At 51.7% G+C, this 19,477-nt stretch overlaps 1 protein-coding gene across 1 annotated transcript in view; it reads right to left on the minus strand.

Annotated features, from left to right (window-relative positions):
- Positions 1-290: 290 nt before the first annotated feature.
- Positions 291-19,477, minus strand: part of DYSF (dysferlin) — a 123,448-nt gene continuing 104,261 nt past the window's right edge. Inside the window, exons 44-55 of the mRNA XM_081960009.1 lie at positions 17,599-17,690; positions 16,928-17,098; positions 15,174-15,316; positions 13,459-13,598; positions 12,288-12,376; positions 11,255-11,350; positions 10,802-10,943; positions 9,732-9,831; positions 8,615-8,784; positions 8,217-8,326; positions 7,266-7,413; positions 291-2,383 (exon numbers count right to left, since the gene is read on the minus strand). Coding sequence (XP_081816135.1) covers positions 2,345-2,383; positions 7,266-7,413; positions 8,217-8,326; positions 8,615-8,784; positions 9,732-9,831; positions 10,802-10,943; positions 11,255-11,350; positions 12,288-12,376; positions 13,459-13,598; positions 15,174-15,316; positions 16,928-17,098; positions 17,599-17,690 — 1,440 coding nt within the window. The 3' untranslated portion in view covers positions 291-2,344. The remainder of the gene's footprint in view (positions 2,384-7,265; positions 7,414-8,216; positions 8,327-8,614; positions 8,785-9,731; positions 9,832-10,801; positions 10,944-11,254; positions 11,351-12,287; positions 12,377-13,458; positions 13,599-15,173; positions 15,317-16,927; positions 17,099-17,598; positions 17,691-19,477) is intronic.

Genomic DNA, 19,477 nt, shown 5'->3' on the forward strand with positions numbered 1-19,477 from the left:
AAAATGTCTGTCTATTTCCATGCGCTTGGTGGAAGCATCTCACGCCAGGAGTGACTTTTTGGGGCCTGGAGGGAGGGTGATGCAGAGCCTGGTAGCCCACCCATGGGTGCCAATGCAGGAGACCTTCCGTGGCTTTGCCCCCATGCCAAGGAGCCCATCCAGATCTTGGCTGGCTGTTCCCATAAGTGGAATCAGCTGCACGGAGCATGTCTGCCCATCCAGCCCACCAACCCCATTCTTCTACCCCACCTCTAATCCCACCACTCATTCAGGCTCGGGAAAAGCAGGGGTCGCCAGCATCCGGATTTAATAGCATTCTGTGAGCAACTGCAGTGCAAACATTGCTTCAAAGGCAGAGACAGATGAGAAGGAAAACGCGCTGCCCCCTCCCCGGCTAAGAGAGCAGGCCGGACCCCGAACAAGCGGATTGAAGAGGCGGATTCTGCTTTGTGTCCCAGGAGCCCAACTCACCACGGCCAACTCACCAACCAGAGTTACACCAAGATGCAAGAGATGGTGGAACGGAGTGGTTAAAGGAAGGATGCAAGAGGAGGGACAGGATGAAAGGTGAGTGGCAAAAATTAAAATGGTTTTTTTTACTTGTTTTCAAGAATTAAATCGAATTGTTATGTTAAATTGGCTGCGGCGAGTTGCCACGGTGAATTGGCTACAGCAAGTGGACCGTGGAGAATTGGCTGCGGAGAGTTGAAGGTGCTGAATTGGCTGGGGAGAGTGGTCCTTTTCCTGCAGCAAAGAGGAGACCCCTCCCACGCAGGGGTGAAATTCAAACGTCTGGACTACCGGTTCTGTGGGCGTGGCTTGGTGGGCGTAGCAGGGGAAGGATACCGCAAGATCTCCCTTCCCCCCCCCAGAGGTGGCATTTGCCGGTTCTAGAAACTACTCAAACTGTCCACTACCGGTTCTCCAGAACCTGTCAGAACCTGCTGGATTTCAGCCCTGCTTCCAGGCGTGGATGTGCAAAGACCAGGAAGGGGTTTGGGTTATAATTTTGGACGGTGATGGAATGGCCCCCAGCGGCTTCCCCAAGAATTGAGCCCTCTCCTTCTGGAAACCCTCAAATCTCGATTGCACCTTGCTTTCAAGCGCAGGTAGTCCTCGACTTACGGCCACAACGGAGCCCAACATTTATGTTGCTAAGTGAGAAATTTGTAAAGTGAGCCTTTTCCTCTTTCACGAAGTTTCTTGCCATTTTGTTAAGTGAATCCCTGCGGTTGATAAGTTAGTCACCCGGTTGCTAAGTGAGTCTGGCTTCCCCCTTGACTTTGCTTGTCAGAGGGTCGCAAAGGGGATCATGCGACCTCGGGACACGGCCACCGTCATAAACACGAGTCTGTTGCCAAGCATCCAAATGAAAATCACCCGACCACGGGAATGCCACAACCGTCATAAGTGTGGAAAAAGGTCCTTTTTTTCCAGTGGCAAAGTAACTTCAAACGGTCACTAAACGAATGGTTGTAAGTCGAGGACTACCTGTAGGGGACATGAAAGATGGGAAACTGCCCAGGTGGCCCTCATGACGCCCATGGATCCCCAAGGAGGACGGGGCCTCAAGGAAAGGAGACCCCGGGGACACTTGCAAAAGACCCTCCCCCACTTTACGTCATTGGCACACGGACAAAAGTCCGGAATTCGTCTGCCAGACAGAACTCCGCCCCCAACACTGGTCTGTGTGAGTGAGTAAGCGTGTGTGTGTGTGTGTGTCCCTGGTGGGTTTCCATTGTTTCTCCCACCGGTTCGCTCGTGTGCACCAGAGGTGGGGGTTGCTCCCGGGTGGGGTCAGTTGGGCTGAACCGGTCGTGGAATCCAGGCCTGGGAGTTGTAGTCCAAAGTTACTTGATGGGAATTCTGCTCTAGCAACCCACCCAAAGGTCCAAGGCACCCCAAGAAACCTGCAAGGTAGCAAAGTGGCCAAGCGTGGATCGTCCAGTCACGGCCGCCGCCTCGGCCCTTGCTAGGTGCCCTGGTCCTCGCCCTCTCTGCGCTGGCCTTCTCCTCTCTCTGCCAGGTCGCTTCGGGCATTGCGGGCCATAGTAGCCCCCTTCAAGGGTCTCTAGGAAGGGCTTCTTCTTCTTCAGAAGATGAGATGATGGCCATGCAGCTTGGGACATCTGTCCAGCCAGGTCACCAGAGCAGCGCTTGGGATGAATTGGAGAGGGGGCAGGTTCTAAGGTCTGGGGTTCATCTCCATGTTTCTACAAGGCAACGTTGGTGCGCCTTCCTTCCAGGCAGCTGTGGGATGGGAAAGGGGGGGTGGGGGTGGGGGTCTCCTGCAATCTTCATAGGTCTCCTTGGTCTCTTGTCCGGCTCCAGGAGGTGGGTGGGCTCAGCTGAAGGGCTTCACCAGTTTCATGGCAGCATAGTTCTGCAGAGAGGAGGAGGAGAAGAACCACAGGGGGGTCAAGGCCAAGAGGGACCCATCAGAACAGTGGTGGGATCGTATTTGCACAGAATATGAAAACAGACAAAATCCCGTCAGAAGGAGAGATGATGAAGAAAATATTGGACAGAAATGAACAGGCTGACATTGAGAATAAAGGACAAAGAGGAATCGGTGCATTTCAAGACTTGGGGATGGTTTTATGACTGGTTAGAAAAGGGAAATAAAGAAAAAAAGAGAAGATTACAGAATAAGCAACTCAGACGACATCTTATTAAATCAAGGGAAGGAGGGAAAAACAGAAAAGTATTAAGATACAAATACACAAATTAAAATGTGACATAAGTGGGTTTATGATAGGGGAATAAAATAAAATAAAAGAGGAAATTTATCTTCTTGTAAATTTAAAGCCGGGCTCACTGAAACGTCACCCCGAAAATCCATCAGAGAAAGAAAAGAAGCACGGGCGACAACGGAAGGAGGAAGGAAGAGGAGGGAAAGGAGAGTAGGAGAGAGGGGGAGTGGGGGAGAGGGAGGGGAAGAAGAAAAGAGGAAGGAGAGGAGGAAAGAACGAAGGAAGGAAGGGGCAGGGCTGTTGCAAAATAAGATGGAGATGCAGGGTGGCAAGAAAGCGACTCCAATTGGGGTTTTTATCTTTTTAAGCAGATTGTGATCAATGCTAGAAGGCAACAGATAAACGTTGATAGTATCTAGGAGAATGTATATTTGTGAATGTATATGGAAAGACAAAAAATAAAACTTTTTTTTAAAAGGGGGAAGAGTGGTGGGGCCAAGCATCTTCTGGAAGGGGCCAGCTCCACCCCAAGTGAAATTCTGCCAGTGGCTCTTCTGGGCCATCAAAAGCTTCACAGGGGACAACCAAAGCCTTGAACTGCACCCAAACTACACGCCGGGACCACCGCAGCTCTTGAAGGCAAAGCATCCTATGAGGAAACCACGAGTGCCCACGTCTACTCACACCACCACACTCTGGAGCAGCTCCTCTTTGCCTTGTGCAAAGGTTCAGCCAAGGGCTCCCCAAGGCATGGATGAAAAGGGAAAGTGGTTGGCCTCCAAGATGGAGCTGAGAGGTGAGGGTTCTGGCCACGGGTGTCACCTGCTCCTCGATGCATCCTCTTGGGCCGTCTCCACCCACCAGGGGGGCTCTGAACCCCCCCAGCTGGGTGGCCGGAGTGAACCCCAAAGCCAGAAATGTCTCCGTCCCACCTTCCCCTTTGCCCCACCACCAGCAACCAACCTTATTCTGATACTTATGGAGCTGCCACAAAGAAGAGGTGCTGTTCTCCAAAGCCCCTGAAGGCCAGACAAGAAGAAGCAACGGATGGAAACCCATCCAGGGGAGAAGCAACCTGCAATTAAGGAGAAACTCCCTAACAGCAAGGACAGTTGACCGGTGGAACAGCTTGCCACTAGAAGTTGTGGGTGCTCCAACACCGGAGGTTTTGGAGAAGAGATTGGGCAGCCACTTGTCGGAAATGGTAGAGGGTCTCCTGCTTGATCAGGAGGCTGGAGTAGAAGACCTCCAAGGTCCCTCTCGACTCTGTTATTCTACATTCTGCTGTTAACACGGATTTATTGGCCTGTTGGAAGCAGCCGTGCGTTCCCAGCCGGGGTCGGGAGGGTTGTGGAGAAGGAAGAGCCAAATCCTCTCCTCCCCCCCCTCCCTTTGCCTCCGTAGGCAGGAGCCGGTTGCAGGCATCCAAAGGAAGCCCCCCTTCTTTCTCCTGGGGGAGCCGGCTCTAGGGGCCCATTGACAGTGCTGGGAAAAGGCTCTCCCGGACACCGGCTTTGATTCACTCACTCACTCACTCCCTTCCCAACCCACTGGATTGAATTAGGAGAGGCTGATCTTGAAAAAAGAGAAAGAAAGAAAGAAAGAAAGAAAGAAAGAAAGAAAGAAAGAAAGAAAGAAAGAAAGAAGAGAAGGAGGGAGGGAGAGAGATGGAAGGAAGAAGAGGGAGGAAGGAAGGAAGGAAGGAAGGAAAGAAAGAAAGAAAGAAAGAAAGAGAGAGAGAGAGAGAGAGAGAGAGAGAAAGGAAGAAAGAAAGAAAGAAAGAAAGAAAGAAAGAAAGAAAGAAAGAAAGAAAGAAAGAAAGAAAGAAAGAAAAGGAAGGAGGGGAGGGGAGGAAGGGAGAAAGAAGAAAGGAAGGAAGAAGAGGGAGGGAGGGAGAGAAAGAAAGAAAGAGAGAGAGAGAGAGAGAGAGAGAGAGAGAGAGAGGAAGGAAGGAAGAAAGAAAGAAAGAAAGAAAGAAAGAAAGAAAGAAAGAAAGAAAGAAAGAAAGAAAGAAAGAAAGAAAGAAAGAAAGAGGAGGAGGGGAGGGGAGGAAGGGAGAGAGAGGAAAGGAAGGAAGAAGAGGGAGGGAGGGAGGGAGAGAAAGAAAGAAAGAGGAAGGAAAGAAGGAAGAAGGAAGGAAGAAGAGGGAGGAAAGAAAGAAACCATCCCTGGAAAGAGATTAGCAGCCAGCAGCAGCCAAGGAGCAGGAGATGTTGGGGGGGGGGGTGAGCCCCAAACGGAATCAATGGCCGTTTCTGTCTGGCGTCCAAAGTCCCCTTGGGGGAGGGGGGAGGGGGGAGGAATACCCCTCCCTGGTCCAGGAGCCTGAAGGGGGGGGAGGGGCTTGTCCTTCTGCTCCATTGGCCGTTTTCTCCTTCATTTCCCACCATTTGGACTTTCCCGGGAAGCCCCCAGAACTGGGGGGCTCTTGTTTCTAGGGTTCGTCTGGAGGTGTGCACTTCTTCCATCTGGCTGGAGACTCCAGGTGGTCCTTGACTTACGGCTGTTCATTTAGTGACCGTTCAAAGGCAGAGCGGGGCTGGCAAGGGTGACTTAGGTGCCCCTTTTGCACAGTTACGGCCATTGCAGCAGCAGCATCACCCGAGCAGAATTGGGATGCTTAGCCACTGACTCCCATTGGTGTCCTGGAGTCACGTGATCCCTGCCCCACTCCTGCTAGCCCTGATGTTGTTATCTAGTTGGGTCATGAAACGTCTGCAAGGAAAACAAGCCAGCTCAGAAAGCGCAAGGACTCCACGGGAAGGGGTTGGGTGAGAAAACCTCCACGGCCTCGCCTGACCCGGGATTCTTGGATTCAACTCAACGGAGGGGGGGGGCGAGGGGGGAGGGGAGGGGGTGACCAGTCTCGAGGGAGTAGCAGCAGATCCAACTGGCTCTGGACTCTCCCTGCCTTACCCCAAGGGTGGACTGATTAAACTCTTAGAAATTATACTGTAAGGTTTCCATTTTCCATCTATAATCAGAAGAACAGAAGAACAGGACGACAGAGTTGGAAGGGGCCTTGGAGGTCTTCTAGTCCAGCCCCCTGATCAAGCAGGAGACCCTCTACCATTTCAGACAAGCGGATGTCCAGTCTCTTCTTGAAAACCTCCAGTGATGGAGCACCCGTACCTTCTGGTGGCAAGCTGTTCCACGGGTTAATTGTTCTCACGGTTGGGAAGCTTCTCCTTTGTTCTAGGTTGCTTCTCTCGTTGATTAATTCCCACCCGTTGCTTCTTCTCGTCCTGCCTTCAGGGGCTTTGGAGAATAAGCTGACCCCCCCTCTTCAGGGGCAGCCCTTCAAATCCTGGAGCCCAATCACTGTGGGGCGAACCCACAAGCTGCCTTCTGGGGCCTCCCCCTCCTTCAGAGCCCAGCTGGCTCCCCTTCGCCACAACAGCCCTCCCTCCCCCTGCCCCTCCCCCTGCCCCCTCCCCACTTGTGGGCTTGCCAAAGCCTAATGTGGAACAGAAGAGCGCAAAGACCCAGATCCAGGGTGAGACGTTCAAGTCAGCAACCTCAGAATCTGGGGAGGGAAGGAAAGACTCTTCCAAGGAGGAGGAATTCCAGGAGACGCCTGGCTGCCTTTCCAGAAACGGGAGTCGCCCTGCCCAAAATCTTCATCCACGGTCGGGGTTTCCGTTGCTCTCCTGCTCCATCCCAACCTCAACGCCCAGGACCCTCCCCCCACCCTCATTCTGAACAGCAGCCCCCCTCCCCACCCACCCCCGAGCAGGGCAGCAAGGACGGCCCTGGATGGGTGTCTCTGCTTCCAAAAACGGGGAGAGGGGACCAAGAAGTGCTTCCATAACCAGTGGTGGGTTCCTACCAGTTCGGAGTGGTTCGGCTGAACCGGGAGTATTTTGGGGGCCTGGATCGCTGGAATTGGGTTGCAACCCAGGCCTGCCACGCCCCTGAACTGGTCCTCCTATTTTTTTGTTGAGTAGGGGGCTGGACTAGAAGACCTCCAAGGTCCCTCTCAACTTTGTTCTTCTGTTATTCTACATTCCGCTGTCTTTTGCTTCTGCACATGCGCAGAGCAATTTTTATGGCATTTAGGGTCAAAGGTGCAAAATGGTGCATTCACCGAACTGGCAGTAATGGCGGCAACCCTGCCCACCCCTGTCCATAATGTTTGATGAGCGCCACAAAGTTTAGAAGGGGCACTTTGAAGGTCATCGACTCTCACCCAAGCAAAGGCCCCGAGCAGCAATCTCTTCCGATTGACATACATAAATTAAAGATATAGATATATATCTATATATCTTTTATATTTATATATTTACATTATATATATATATATATGTATGTATGTATGTATGTATGTATGTATGTATATGTATATACACACACACACACACACATACATACATACATACATATGTAAATATATGTAACTATATAAATATTTTCCATCCAACTTCTTGGAGAGAGGAAAACCTTCCTCTCCAGGGTGTGCTACGCTGCTGCTCCCAAAGCCTCAGAAGAAGACAGGATGGAGAAGAAGGTGAAAGGAAGGGGCCGAGAAGGAGGGAGGAAGAAACGGAAGGAAGAGAGAAGAAGGGATCTTACCGGGAAGGCGTAGATGAAGATGCCCAGGAAGAGCAACAGAATGAAGACGAGGAGGAAGATGAGGAAGACCCACTTGAACCTTCTCCACAAGATGTACTTCAAGGTCTTGTAGGGCGAGCTCAACCACAGGAAGGAAGTCTCCGGGCGCCTGCAACAAAGAGCGTCTCAGGGGCGGGAGGAAGTCAAGATCACCTAACATCGGGGGGGGGGGATTCAGCCAGTTCACACCGGTCCGGGTGAACTGGTAGTTCTGGGGAGCAGTTGGCCCAGCCCACCCTCCCCTGGGCCTTTCCTCTCCTACATTTCCATGGTTTGGGGCTCATCTAATTTGCGCAGAGGTTTGCTGCAGCTCAGCTGTTTTACTCATAGAAGGTACATTTTGAAAGTTTACAGTGGGTGGTTTTGCAATGCTGAGCACGCACCCAAGGAACACACGTGCACTCACCCAACCAGTTGTTAAACCAGTTGCATCCCACCGCTGCCCAACATAGGAGCCGCAACCCATCGCAGGGGCCAAGATGGACCAGGTATGGCCCGGGTGCCAAGACTGGCATTGCTACTTAGCAGAGTCCTTCCTACCACCATGTCTCTGGTTCCTCCGGAAGGGAAATTGGGGTAAGTCAGGAACCCCTTAGATTAGGGGTCTCCAACCTCAGTGACTTTAAGACGGGTGGGCTTCAACTCCCAATGGCTGGGGAATTCTGGGAGTTGAAGTCCACCAGTCTTAATGTGGCCAAGGCTGCCCGTCCCTGCCGTAGATCCTGTGATATTCTTGTCGTGTATTCTTTTCTTTTTCACTTTTTCCCTCTTCCCCAAGCATGGGTCTGTTGGAATCCAGAGTTACTTCACTGTAGATCCCACCTTCAAATTCTTCTCGTGCTCTCCAGCGGTCTCCAAGGAGAAGAGAACTTGAGCCCAACCACCCCTCCCAACTCTCGTGGTGGCTCTTACTTTGGGTCTTCTAGCTTGGGGTTCATGTTGGGTTCGTCCCGGCCCAGCCCAGCTGGCCGTTCTTCATGCTCTTGTTCATTGATGATCTCCAGGGTCATCTCCAACTTGCCCTGCAAAAGAGAGAGAAAGGTGAGGCGAGGCGAGGTCACCTTTGAAGACCTGGAGATGGGAGGATTGATCAGTTGTGGAGCAGAAGGTATGGGAGGCACACAGAAGGTCCAATTCCTGGCATTTCCAAGGAAAGAAACTGGTCCTGGGCCTAAGCAGAAGAGTTCCAGAACATGCAGAAGGACAGAGAGGGAAGGGGCCTTGGAGGTCTTCTAGTCCAACCCGCTGCTCGGGCAGGAAGCCCCATGCCGTACATTCACTCCCAGAACAAGGAGGGTCAGAAGACTTACTGCAAGGGCCTTCGTGCCTTCCTGCTCCGTCACGCAAGGCCACCAGCCCTTGACCGTCTTCTGCTCAAACAGCGAGACCTCCCTCTCCCGCATCTCCAGCAGATCTAACTGGCATTTTTCAGCGGTCTTGCTTGCCTTCGGCATGCAGTTGAGGTCCAACTGGATGGAGCCTGGAAGGTTGGAAGAAAAGAGGAGTGTAAACTGGGAAGAAAGGGGGTGGAATAGCCAGGTCTCTTGCAGAGGGAGGGAAGAAAAGAAAAGAAGGAAAAAAAGGAGAAAAGAAGAAAAGAAGATGGGAATGAGAGGAGGGAGCTGGGAACAAGAGGAAGGAAGGAAAGAAGGAAAGGCATATAAATCCAATAAACAAACAAACAAGAAGGAAGGAAGGAGCTGGGAAAGAGAGGAAGGAGAGGAAGGAAGGAGGGAGGGAGAGAAAGAAAGAAAGAAAGAAAGAAAGAAAGAAAGAAAGAAAGAAAGAAAGAAAGAAAGAAAGAAAGAAAGAAAGAGGGGAAGGGACAGAGGGAGGGGAGGGAGGGAGAGAAGGAAGGAAGGAAGGAAGGAAGGAAGGAAGGAAGGAAGGAAGGAAGGAAGGAAGGAAGGAAGGAAGGAAAAAAGAAAGAAAAGCCAAACTCTCTAGGTGTGTCTGGGGGAGGCTAGACCTCTCTGGATGCCCAGAATTCAATCTCTGCCCTCCACCAAAGACTGCCTACTTGCGGCCTCTCAGGGCCCCTCAAAAGGACACCAGGGAGGAACCCTATCAGGTCCTGGCTCTTGACCCCTGGCGAGCCCGTTGTGTGTCTGGGTCACCCTCAGGCTTGGCCCTGTCTCAGGCGCCATTTGTTCCCCTCGTCCCTTTGCCCAGATGTTGCTCAGCGTCTGGGGATGTGGATGGACTCCACAGGCAAGGAAGGGATTCCAATACTGTCCCACAACCACGTCAAGTTTCCCTTCTCTTCTATGATTTGAGGGCTGCACATCCATTCCTGGTCTCCCCTGCCAGCTCCCCAAAATAACCTCAAAAATGCCACCCTGGGAAGCAGGAGAGGAGACGGCGGAGGGCAAAGAAGCCGCAGGACATCCACAGACGGAAGGGAGAAATCGAGCATTTGCCCCTCACCCAGGTAATCGTCGAAGGAGAATTTGTCGTTGTCCCAGATTTGAAGGACCAGCTGGGGGGCGACTCTGTTCTCCGTCTTGTCCAAGCTCCAGAAATGTTCCTGCATTTGAAGAGAGAGGAGAAGCCATTGCAAGGAAGGGAGCAGGGAGGCTTGTGCTGCCTCTGATGGAACAGAAAGGGCCCCAAACGGCCCATTTTCAGCCCCCTGCAGACTCTGCGGGGCCGTTTTTGGTTGGCAGGAGACCATGGAGGCATCTTGGCTGGCAAGTGCTGCAGGAGGGGACCATCCTGTCTCCCCCTCCCTCCTCCACTGGTCCATGGAGAAGAACTACTATGCTCGAAGAAATCCCGTTTGACATCCCTGCCTTATGCCATTCTGGGCAAAGGGGTGTCCAGAATCTCTCCTAGAAAACCTCCAGTGATGGAGCCCCACAACCTTCCACTGGTTGATTGTTCTCACTGCCAGGGAATTTCTCCTGGTTTCTACACTGGGTACCTCTGTAATGAGATCAAATCCCATTCCCTTCTAGCTCTGATGATGTTCCCTAGTTGGGTCATGAAACGTCTGCAGGAAAACCACCAAACTCAGAGAGCACCCAGGACTCCACAGTTCAACCCTGAGCTACAAATGTTGTCTTCTATCCATGCCACTAGTACATAAATAGAGAGCAACCCCCCCTCCCTTCTAGCACTGATGATGTTACCTGGTTGGGTCATGAAACGTCTGCAAGAAAACAGCCAAACTCAGAGACCCCACAGTTCAACCCTGAGCTACATACACACATTCATAGATACATACATAGATACATACATTCATACATACCAGCGCGCACACACACACACACACACACACACACACACACATTTAAATGTATCTCATCATAAAATGACAGGAGCCCAAATAAAATTGGAAAACGAGCAAGTTGCAAGCGGATAACTGCTTGGGAAGTTATCACACCCTCCAACCATCCGTACCCTGACTCCCCCAGACCCCTCGGCATTTGACCCGGCTGCTTTGGAGCCCCTGTGGACCCCCAGCAAGGGTCCCCGCAGCCTTTCCAGATGCTCACCTTCTTCGCCACGGAGCAGACCTGCTCAGCAGGGAGATAATCAAAGGGGAAGACGAACCTCCAGTTGAAGTTGCCTTCGCCCCCCAATGACCTGTAGTGCACATCTGTCTTCTGCTTGTTCTCCTCGTAACCAACCAGCCACCTGCAAGCCACAGAGGACGGCCAGGCCCATCAGCCACAAAATCGGGAGAGGGGGGGGCACCCATCAGAGAGGGGTCCCCAAAGAGCTTCCCATTCCTCATCTAAGAAACCTCTTCTGTCCTTGGAGGAGAACCTCAGAACTTCTTGGATGAGGAGCAAAGACATTTGCAAGGAAAGAAAAAACTCAAGGAAGTCCAGCTGCTTTTTGGAAAACCCTGTTGAGATAACTGTGACGTGGATGGATGATTGAGGGCCCCCACGGACGAGAAGAGGGACGATGCCCTCGTCACGAAGAAGCTTTGGCCGACCTACCCTTTCACGTAGATGTCGCTCATTTTCTGGCCGGTGATGCTGAGGTCATCCAGGATGACGTCTTGGGCATTCCAGATGATGCAACGCAAGTAGAACCTGGGAGAAACAGCCCAGGTGGAGTTCAGGAGAGAGGAAGAGCAGAAAAGTCTAGAGATATACCAGGGTCTTTCACTACAACCAGCAATGGAGCGACCTCTTCTGAGGTTCTTTGGATCTGCTTCATAGCTAAAGATCAGGGCAGTCCGTGGCATTTCCCCTTCAACTCCCAGAATTCCCTAGCAGACCAGAATTCCGGGAGTTTAAGCCCACCCATCTTCAAGGGGCCGAGGCTGAGAAAGTCAGTGGACTATGGGGAAAGCTACTGGGATGATCCGGAACAGAGATGACCCAACTGCTGGCAGTTCAAATTTCCCCAAATGCTCCCACGCTTCTGGCCAGTCCCAAAGGGAAGGGATGTCAAACCCCCACACACACCTCAAGCAGCCCCAGCTGAGCCCTGTCTACACTGGGGCTAAACAGCAATAAATCCTGCTTGGCAAATCAAGCACTCCAGGAAGCAAAAGATCCAGGTAATTAGTCCAGAATGCCAGAAGGAATGAAAGGACTCTTGGGAAGTTCAAACGGCGGCATTTCGGCACTCAGCACTTCAGGAGCTGAGCATTTGTTCCTGACAAATGCCCCTCCCCCCAGCGTCTCCTTAAGCCTAATTCCCCAGGTGTGCCTTGTGAAGAGGGGCGGGGCACTCTCCTCCCGAGGAGCCTGCTCAGTCTGCACTGTTCTTGTCTTCTCTCCACTCTCCGTGCTCTTGGATCAGGAGGGGGTGGCCCTTGCTCCTTGCCTGAGCTCTGTCTCTCCTGTTCCTCCCTGCCTATAAGCCATCCCAATCCTGAAAGGCCCTGGCCCTGCCCTTCCCCTTTTCCTCCGAAGCCCTCCATCTCTGGTTCCAACTCATCTTCCCCCGCAGATTCAGGCTCCAATGGGGGCATGACAGCTACGTGCATGAAAAAGCCTGAGAGGGGGGAGGGGGCGTTACCTCTTTGCTCTTCGCGGGCTCACGTTGAACGGTGGTCCCGGTGGCCCAAGGGATTTTGGAAACAGGTCCACCCAAAGCTGAACTTTGCCCTGTAATGAAAGGGGAAGCCGTGAATTAGAGGGTCCCTTTGCAATGTCCCTGGCCAAGGATTTGGGTTTGAATGCAGCTCCCTGACTCTGTGGGCAGGTTAGCCACGGGGACTGTCTCTTGTGACAGCAGTGGGGTCCTTATAGAAGGCAACCCATCCCTCCGTCGTCTTCCTGTCTCTTGTGGTGGTTTACTAAGGACCAGTCATTGGTCCACCTCTCTCACATACCTGGGGTTTAGTTGGGCCCTGGCCGAGGGAGGAGGGAGTGTTGGACCAACCTGGCATCTGCAGACAATGTCAATTAGCTAGAGGGCAACCACTAGGCAGCCTTGTCTTGGAGGGCACCATCTCAAGGGGAAGGGGGGATTCTGAAGCCTGGACACTGGCAGAGTCAGGAGAATAATTTGGGGTTTCCACTTGAGCTCAGGTGAGGCAACAATAAATCAGACTGAAGTCCAGAAAAGCTTTGAGCAAAGGAGATTTACTAATTCCTCAAAAGGAAGAGGTTTGCCTCTGGGGGCAGCTGGTGGGGAAGTGGGGTACGGAGAGGTTGTTTTATGTGGGGGTTTGTCCTGGGTGTGGGTGGGTGTACGTGCTGACCCCAAAGTAGGAGTTGATTAAATCCAGCGATGTGAATTGGGTCTCTTCGTTTCAACTGCACTATAATTGGGCTTACCTTGAGCTAATGGGATTCAGTCCATTTGTTTCTCTGTGCGTTTACAATTTGAAATAGGGGTTTAATTAATCCTTATGTTTGCTGTAAGTTTGAAAAGATTTGGGGAGCTGCTAATCAGTTGGGATTTCCTATCTAATATGTCTAAGACATTGATATGCATTTATAAATTCTTTCCACAATAGGAATCTCTCCCATCAACACCCATGCGCTGACATGCAGCATCCTTTACGCCAGGAAGCAAATTGCCCCAGGAAGTGTGAATCCCCCGGATCATCTGGAGTGGAAGCCAACATGATCGCCAATCTCTGATGACGGATTTGGGAAGAGGAGGGGGAGGAGGGGGAGGGGGAGGAGGAGAAGGAGGGGGAGGAGAAAAGCCATCAGTTTCTTCTCCCTGCCAACTTTACCTGTTCGATGTCCGGCTGGAGGGGGCTGAACAGCTGCCTGGTCTCCACGTGCTCAGGGACCAGGCCTTGCTTCTGCAGGACATGCAGGGCCAGCCGTTCTTCCAGAGGGCCCAGGTGGGGGTTGGGGGGCTTGCTGTCCTCTGAACCGAAGAGAAAAGGCAGAGATTTCACCTGCCGCTCAACTGTTGGGGCTCCTGTCCGTAATGCAGGGAGGGACGGAGGGGAAGGTCCCAGCGGGGACCCTCTTAGGTTAGCGACAGAAGAAACTATTTGTGGCTCAGGTTGGACTGTTGGGTCCTTGGTGCTCTTGGTGGGCTTCTTGCAGATGTTTCATGACCCAACTAAGGAACATTATCAGCGCTAGAAGAGAATAATGTTGAGGGGGGGGAACTGTAGGGTCCTTGGTGGTTTTCTTGCACACTTTTCATGACCCAACTAGATAATATTGTCAGTGCTAGAAGGGAGTGGGGTTTGCAGAAAGGAGGAGGAGGAGGAGGAGGAGGAGGAGGAGGAGGAGGAGGAGGAGGAGGAGGAGGAGGAGGAGGAGGAGGAGGAGGAGGAGGGTGATAATTGTAGATTCCTTGGTGCCCTCTGAGCTTCGCTCTTTTCTTGCAGACGTTTCATTACCAAACCAGGTAACTTCATCAGTGCTAGAAGGGTGAGAGGCCCAACCGAACAGTAAACAACAGCCGAATCAAGCAACTACCAAGACAAAAGCAACACTCCCACCAACCCCCACAGGGCAAGTCAGTGAGTAGCAAACCAAGAGCTATCCCCCCCCCCCCTCTAGTGTGGATGATGTTCCCTAGTTGGGTCACAAAACGCCTGCAAGGAAAGGACCGAGTTCAGAGCGGACCAAGGCTTCCTAGGTTGAACCGGACTCCTTGCTCTCGGCCTTCTACAGCCTGAAGAATCCCCTTCGTCAACCAGAGCAAGTGGGCCAACCTCTGGAAGCCCCCCTCCCTCGTCCCCCAACAGAGGACGGACGCAATCCAACCCAGCCATAACAATCCCACATCCCCCAAATCCCCAAAGCCTGCAAGCATGAAGAGAAACACGGGACCCAGGAAGAGAAGGGCTCTTCCGCGTCTCCCCTGGGGGACCTTTGGGCTCAGCCCCGGGACAAGGTCTCTCTCTGCCGGACGGAAGCTACACCTACAGGGCTCGGCTGCCCACACCACAGCCAAGGGGGATTGGTTTGCTTTGGGGAGTTCCAAAGGGGTGCCAGGAAGACGAACGAATCTGTCACTCTTGATATATAGAATAATATATAGTTGGAAGGGACCTTAAATGAGGGGTCCTTCGTGCTCTCTGAGCTGGGTGGTTTTCTTGCAGACGTTTCATGACCCAGCTAGGTAACATAATCAGTGCTATTAAGGAATGGAGTTTGCTTCCCATTCCTTACTAGCACTGATGACGTTACCTAGCTGGGTCATGAAATGTCTGCAAGGAAACCACCAAGCTCAGAGAGCATCAAGTGTTCCTCCTCCTCCTCCTCCCTGCAAACCCTCCTCCCTTCTGGCACTGTTGATGTTACCTAGCTGGGTCATGAAACGTCTGCAAGGAAACCACCCAGCTCAGAGAGCCCCAGGGACCCTCACTGGCCCGTCAGTCGCTGCTTTTGCAGGTGCCGGGGGGGGAGGGTGGTATCTAAGGTGAGATTCCTGGCCGCAGAGCCTTGGAGGGAAGCCGGAAGGGAGCCGAGAGGTTTTTACCCAGATCCGAGAGGCGGAACGTTTGGTCTCCAAAGATGATCTGATCCGTTTTGTAAACGGGGAATTTGCCGTTGAGCTGCCAGGAGAAGTGATGGAGGAGCTGGGATGGGCGCTGCTGATCCCTCCACCGGTTGGGGCCAGAGCTGGAAGGGGAGAAGCGGGACAATCAAGCGGAGGAATCGCCAAGCGTCCTTCCTCCAACTCTCCGCAAGGTCTGGACGGGCAGTCCTCCACTTGCGACCATGCACACCTGAGCCCCAAAGGTCTGCTGCTAAGCGAGACCCTTGTTAAGTTTCAGTTCTGCCCCATTTTACCACCCCTTTTTTTTGCCAAAATTGCAGCAGTTAAGTTAGCAACCCGGTCGTTAAGTGATTCTGGCTCCCCCATGGCCTTTGCTGGTCAGAAGGTCGCCAAGGGGGATCACGTGACCTGGGGACACTATGACCGTCATAAAGATGAGTCAGTTGCTGAGCCTCTAAATTTGGATCATGTGACCGCAGGGGCACTGCGACGGTCATTAAATGAATGAAGCCAAGGTCCACCTGTAGACCTTTGTAGCTTCAACTTATTAGATCTTCTTCTAGAGCCCTTCTGCCTGGCCCCAGGGGGGTTCAGGGTTCAGATCTAGGTGCAAAGTTCTTTTCTGAGACACAATACAGATTAACAGAGTTGGCAGGGACCTTATAGGTCATCTAGTCCAACCCCCCGCTCAAGCAGGAGACCCTGCACCATTTCTGACCGAGAGCAGCCCAATCTCTTCTTGAAAGCTTCCAGGGATGAAGCTCCCACAACCTCTTCTTATTTCCAGGTTGAATCTCTCCTTGGTCAGTTTCCATCCCTTATTCCTTGTCCGGCCTTCGGGGGTTTTGGAAAATAGCTTGTCCCCTTCCTCTCTGGGGCAGCCCTTCCAATATTGGAAGATGCTCTCCTGCCTCCCCTGGTCCTTCTCTTCACTAGACTAGCCAGGCCCAGTTCCTGCACAAGTCTTCATGCTTTAGTCTCCAGATCATTGATCATTTTAGATAGATTCAGATTAACAGAGTTGGAAGTGACCTTGGAGGTCATCTAGTCCAACCTCCCACCCAAACAGGAGACCCTACGCCATTTCTGACAGATGGTAGTCCATCTCTTCTTGAAAGCTTCCAGTGATGAAGCTCCCACAACGTCCAAAGGCAACTTCTGTCCCACTGGCTGATTGTTCTCACTGTCAGGAGATTCCTCCTTATTTCCAGGTTGAATCTCTGCTTGATCAGTTTCAAACTTGATCCATTATTGGATTCAAGGATTCATGGATTCAAGCTTGATCTATTATTCCTTGTCTGGCCTTCAGGTGCCTTGGAAAATAGTTTGACCCCCCTCCTCTCCGTGGAAGCCCCTCAAATATTGGAAGGCTGCTCTCCTGTCTCCCCTGGTCCTTCTCTTCTCTGGACTAGCCAGGCCCAGTTCCTGCAACCGTTCAGGAACAGAACATAATATGTACTTCAAGCCCTTAGACAGTCAGAAGACTCCTACGTTTTCACGTGTGGTCATGTTTAGCTACATAGGATGGGGCTGACTCTGGCATGTTCTCCATGCAAAAGTCTCCCCCACCACTAAGCTACCTCAATTCCACAGTGGCAGCATCTGAGAGGTAGAGGGACCCAGGAAGCCTCTGAGATACCTCCACCAGGATGGTCTTCCACCTTGGAAGAGGAGTCAAACTCAGGTTTCAGTTTCTGTAAGGAAGATCGATATGATTGTCCAGAAATACTCACATGCAGTAAGTCTGCGGGAGGCCACAACGAGCCCCGTATCTGGAAAGGAAGCGGTTCTCCAGGTCAATGGTGGTCTCCCCGATCTTCTCATCTTTGGACAAGAGGTCATAGTCATACAGGGTGATCTTCAAGTCCTTCTCCATGGGCAATGTACAAGTCAACTCAAACATCCTACAGAAAGCAGAAACACGCCAGTCAGCTGAAAGGAACAAGGGCTGGGATTTTATGCAGTCGCTGTGGTTGTTCAGCCATTGAAGCTCCTTTCTAGCACTGATGAGGTTACCTAGTGGGGTATTGAGATGTCTGCAAGAAAACAACCAGGCTCAGAGAACACCGAGGACCCCATAGTCATCTCCTCTTCATCCTCCTCTTCATCCCCCTCCTCCTCCTCCTCAATTCTCTGCAGGAGAACTCACCACAGGCAATTCAACATCATTTCATTCAGTTTCTTTTATTATGGGTGTCCATATATTGTATTTCTGGATTGACTTTCCTTATTTTACTATTATTGGCCACGGTTCGGTTGAAATTGATTTCACTTTTGCATTTGTTGAATTGTCCGGCATTCGCTTGTCCGGTGGCGATTTGGCTGTAGCAAGCGGCCCCATTCCATTCAGAAACGGCTGCTCCCCTCCCCCCACCCTGCCAGGGACTTCTATGGGAAGACTTACTTTCCAAAGACCGGGTCCAGGGTGCAGGGGATGTAATTGTCCTGATCATTGATGGACTTCTTCCCCACAGAAATCTTCACGTAAGGGTCACACTGTGCGGGAGAAAGGAAGCGAGAAAGGGTCAAGGCACTGAAGAGGCAGGGAAGGACCAGTGAAGACAGACCGTCCTTAGATATTTCCACCATAAACGTTCAGACTGCAACTCTATGGGATAGGCTGGTTTGAGAATGACTAAGAGCCTCAGGTCACCCTTGGGTCTTCTCCTGTCCTTCACTGCTACACCAGGATGCCTCTCCTGGGTCCTGCAAATGGACTAAGCAACCAAAGAAGACGCTTGGAGGAAAGCTCTGGGGCAGGAGTGTCCAACCTTGGCTACTTTAAGACTGGGGACTTCAACTCCCAGAATTCTCCAGCCAGAACTTCCCTTCCCAAACTGGTGGCCCATCAATGCATTGAACTTCCTGTTGGCTGGGGCTGGTGGAGGCATATGGGAGTAGTAGTCCAACCCATTTGGGACCCACTCAATTAAGGAACGTTGCTCTGCGTGTCTTCAAGAATCCCCCCACAGACACGTATGTTAAATAAAAACCAAACCGATGTAAGCCACATGTTAACCATAGATGGGAGCCACGTTGCTACTGAGAATAAACAGGCACTCATCTCCACCTCCCCCTCTGCTCCCCCCCCCCCCCCCGTCCATCGAGCGAAGGGCTTGCCAGTGAAGGTGAAGGCCACCCAGAGCTCAGGGCTCAACTAAAGGGCTGGAGTCCCAAAGGCCCTTTCTCCAAAGGCAACAGGGATTTCTTGGGTTTTTACCTGAAAACATTTAATTTCTCCTTCAAGAAGAAGCTCCAGTTCTGAAGAATTGAAGAAGCTTTAGAACTGAATGGGAATGGAGTGGCATGGAATGGAATGGAATGGAGTAGAGTAGAGTAGGGTAGGGTAGGGTAGGGTAGAGTAGGGTAGAGTAGAGTAGAGTAGAGTAGGGTAGAGTAGAGTAGAGTAGAGTAGGGTAGAGTAGAGTAGAGTAGGGTAGAGTAGAGTAGAGTAGAGTAGGGTAGGGTAGGGTAGGGTAGAAAATAGAATGGAATGGAGTAGAGTAGAGTAGAGTAGAGTAGAGTAGAGTAGAGTAGGGTAGGGTAGGGTAGGGTAGGGTAGGGTAGGGTAGAAAATAGAATGGAATGGAGTAGAGTAGAGTAGAGTAGAGTAGAGTAGAGTAGGGTAGGGTAGGGTAGGGTAGGGTAGGGTAGGGTAGGGTAGGGTAGGGTAGAAAATAGAATGGAATGGAGTAGAGTAGAGTAGAGTAGAGTAGAGTAGAGTAGAGTAGAGTAGGGTAGGGTAGGGTAGGGTAGGGTAGGGTAGGGTAGAAAATAGAATGGAATGGAGTAGAGTAGAGTAGAGTAGGGTAGAGTAGAGTAGGGTAGGGTAGGGTAGGGTAGGGTAGGGTAGGGTAGGGTAGGGTAGGGTAGGGTAGAAAATGGAACAGAATGGAGTGGAGTAGAGTAGAGTAGAGTAGAGTAGGGTAGGGTAGGGTAGGGTAGGGTAGGGTAGAAAATGGAACGGAATGGAGTAGAGTAGAGTAGGGTAGGGTAGGGTAGGGTAGGGTAGGGTAGGGTAGAAAATGGAACAGAATGGAGTGGAGTAGAGTAGAGTAGAGTAGGGTAGGGTAGGGTAGGGTAGGGTAGGGTAGGGTAGGGTAGAAAATAGAATGGAATGGAGTAGAGTAGAGTAGAGTAGAGTAGAGTAGAGTAGGGTAGGGTAGGGTAGGGTAGGGTAGGGTAGGGTAGGGTAGGGTAGAAAATAGAATGGAATGGAGTAGAGTAGAGTAGAGTAGAGTAGAGTAGAGTAGGGTAGGGTAGGGTAGGGTAGGGTAGGGTAG

The sequence above is a fragment of the Natrix helvetica genome (assembly GCF_964273705.1).
Source record: "Natrix helvetica genome assembly, chromosome: 7".
Taxonomy (NCBI): domain Eukaryota; kingdom Metazoa; phylum Chordata; class Lepidosauria; order Squamata; family Natricidae; genus Natrix; species Natrix helvetica.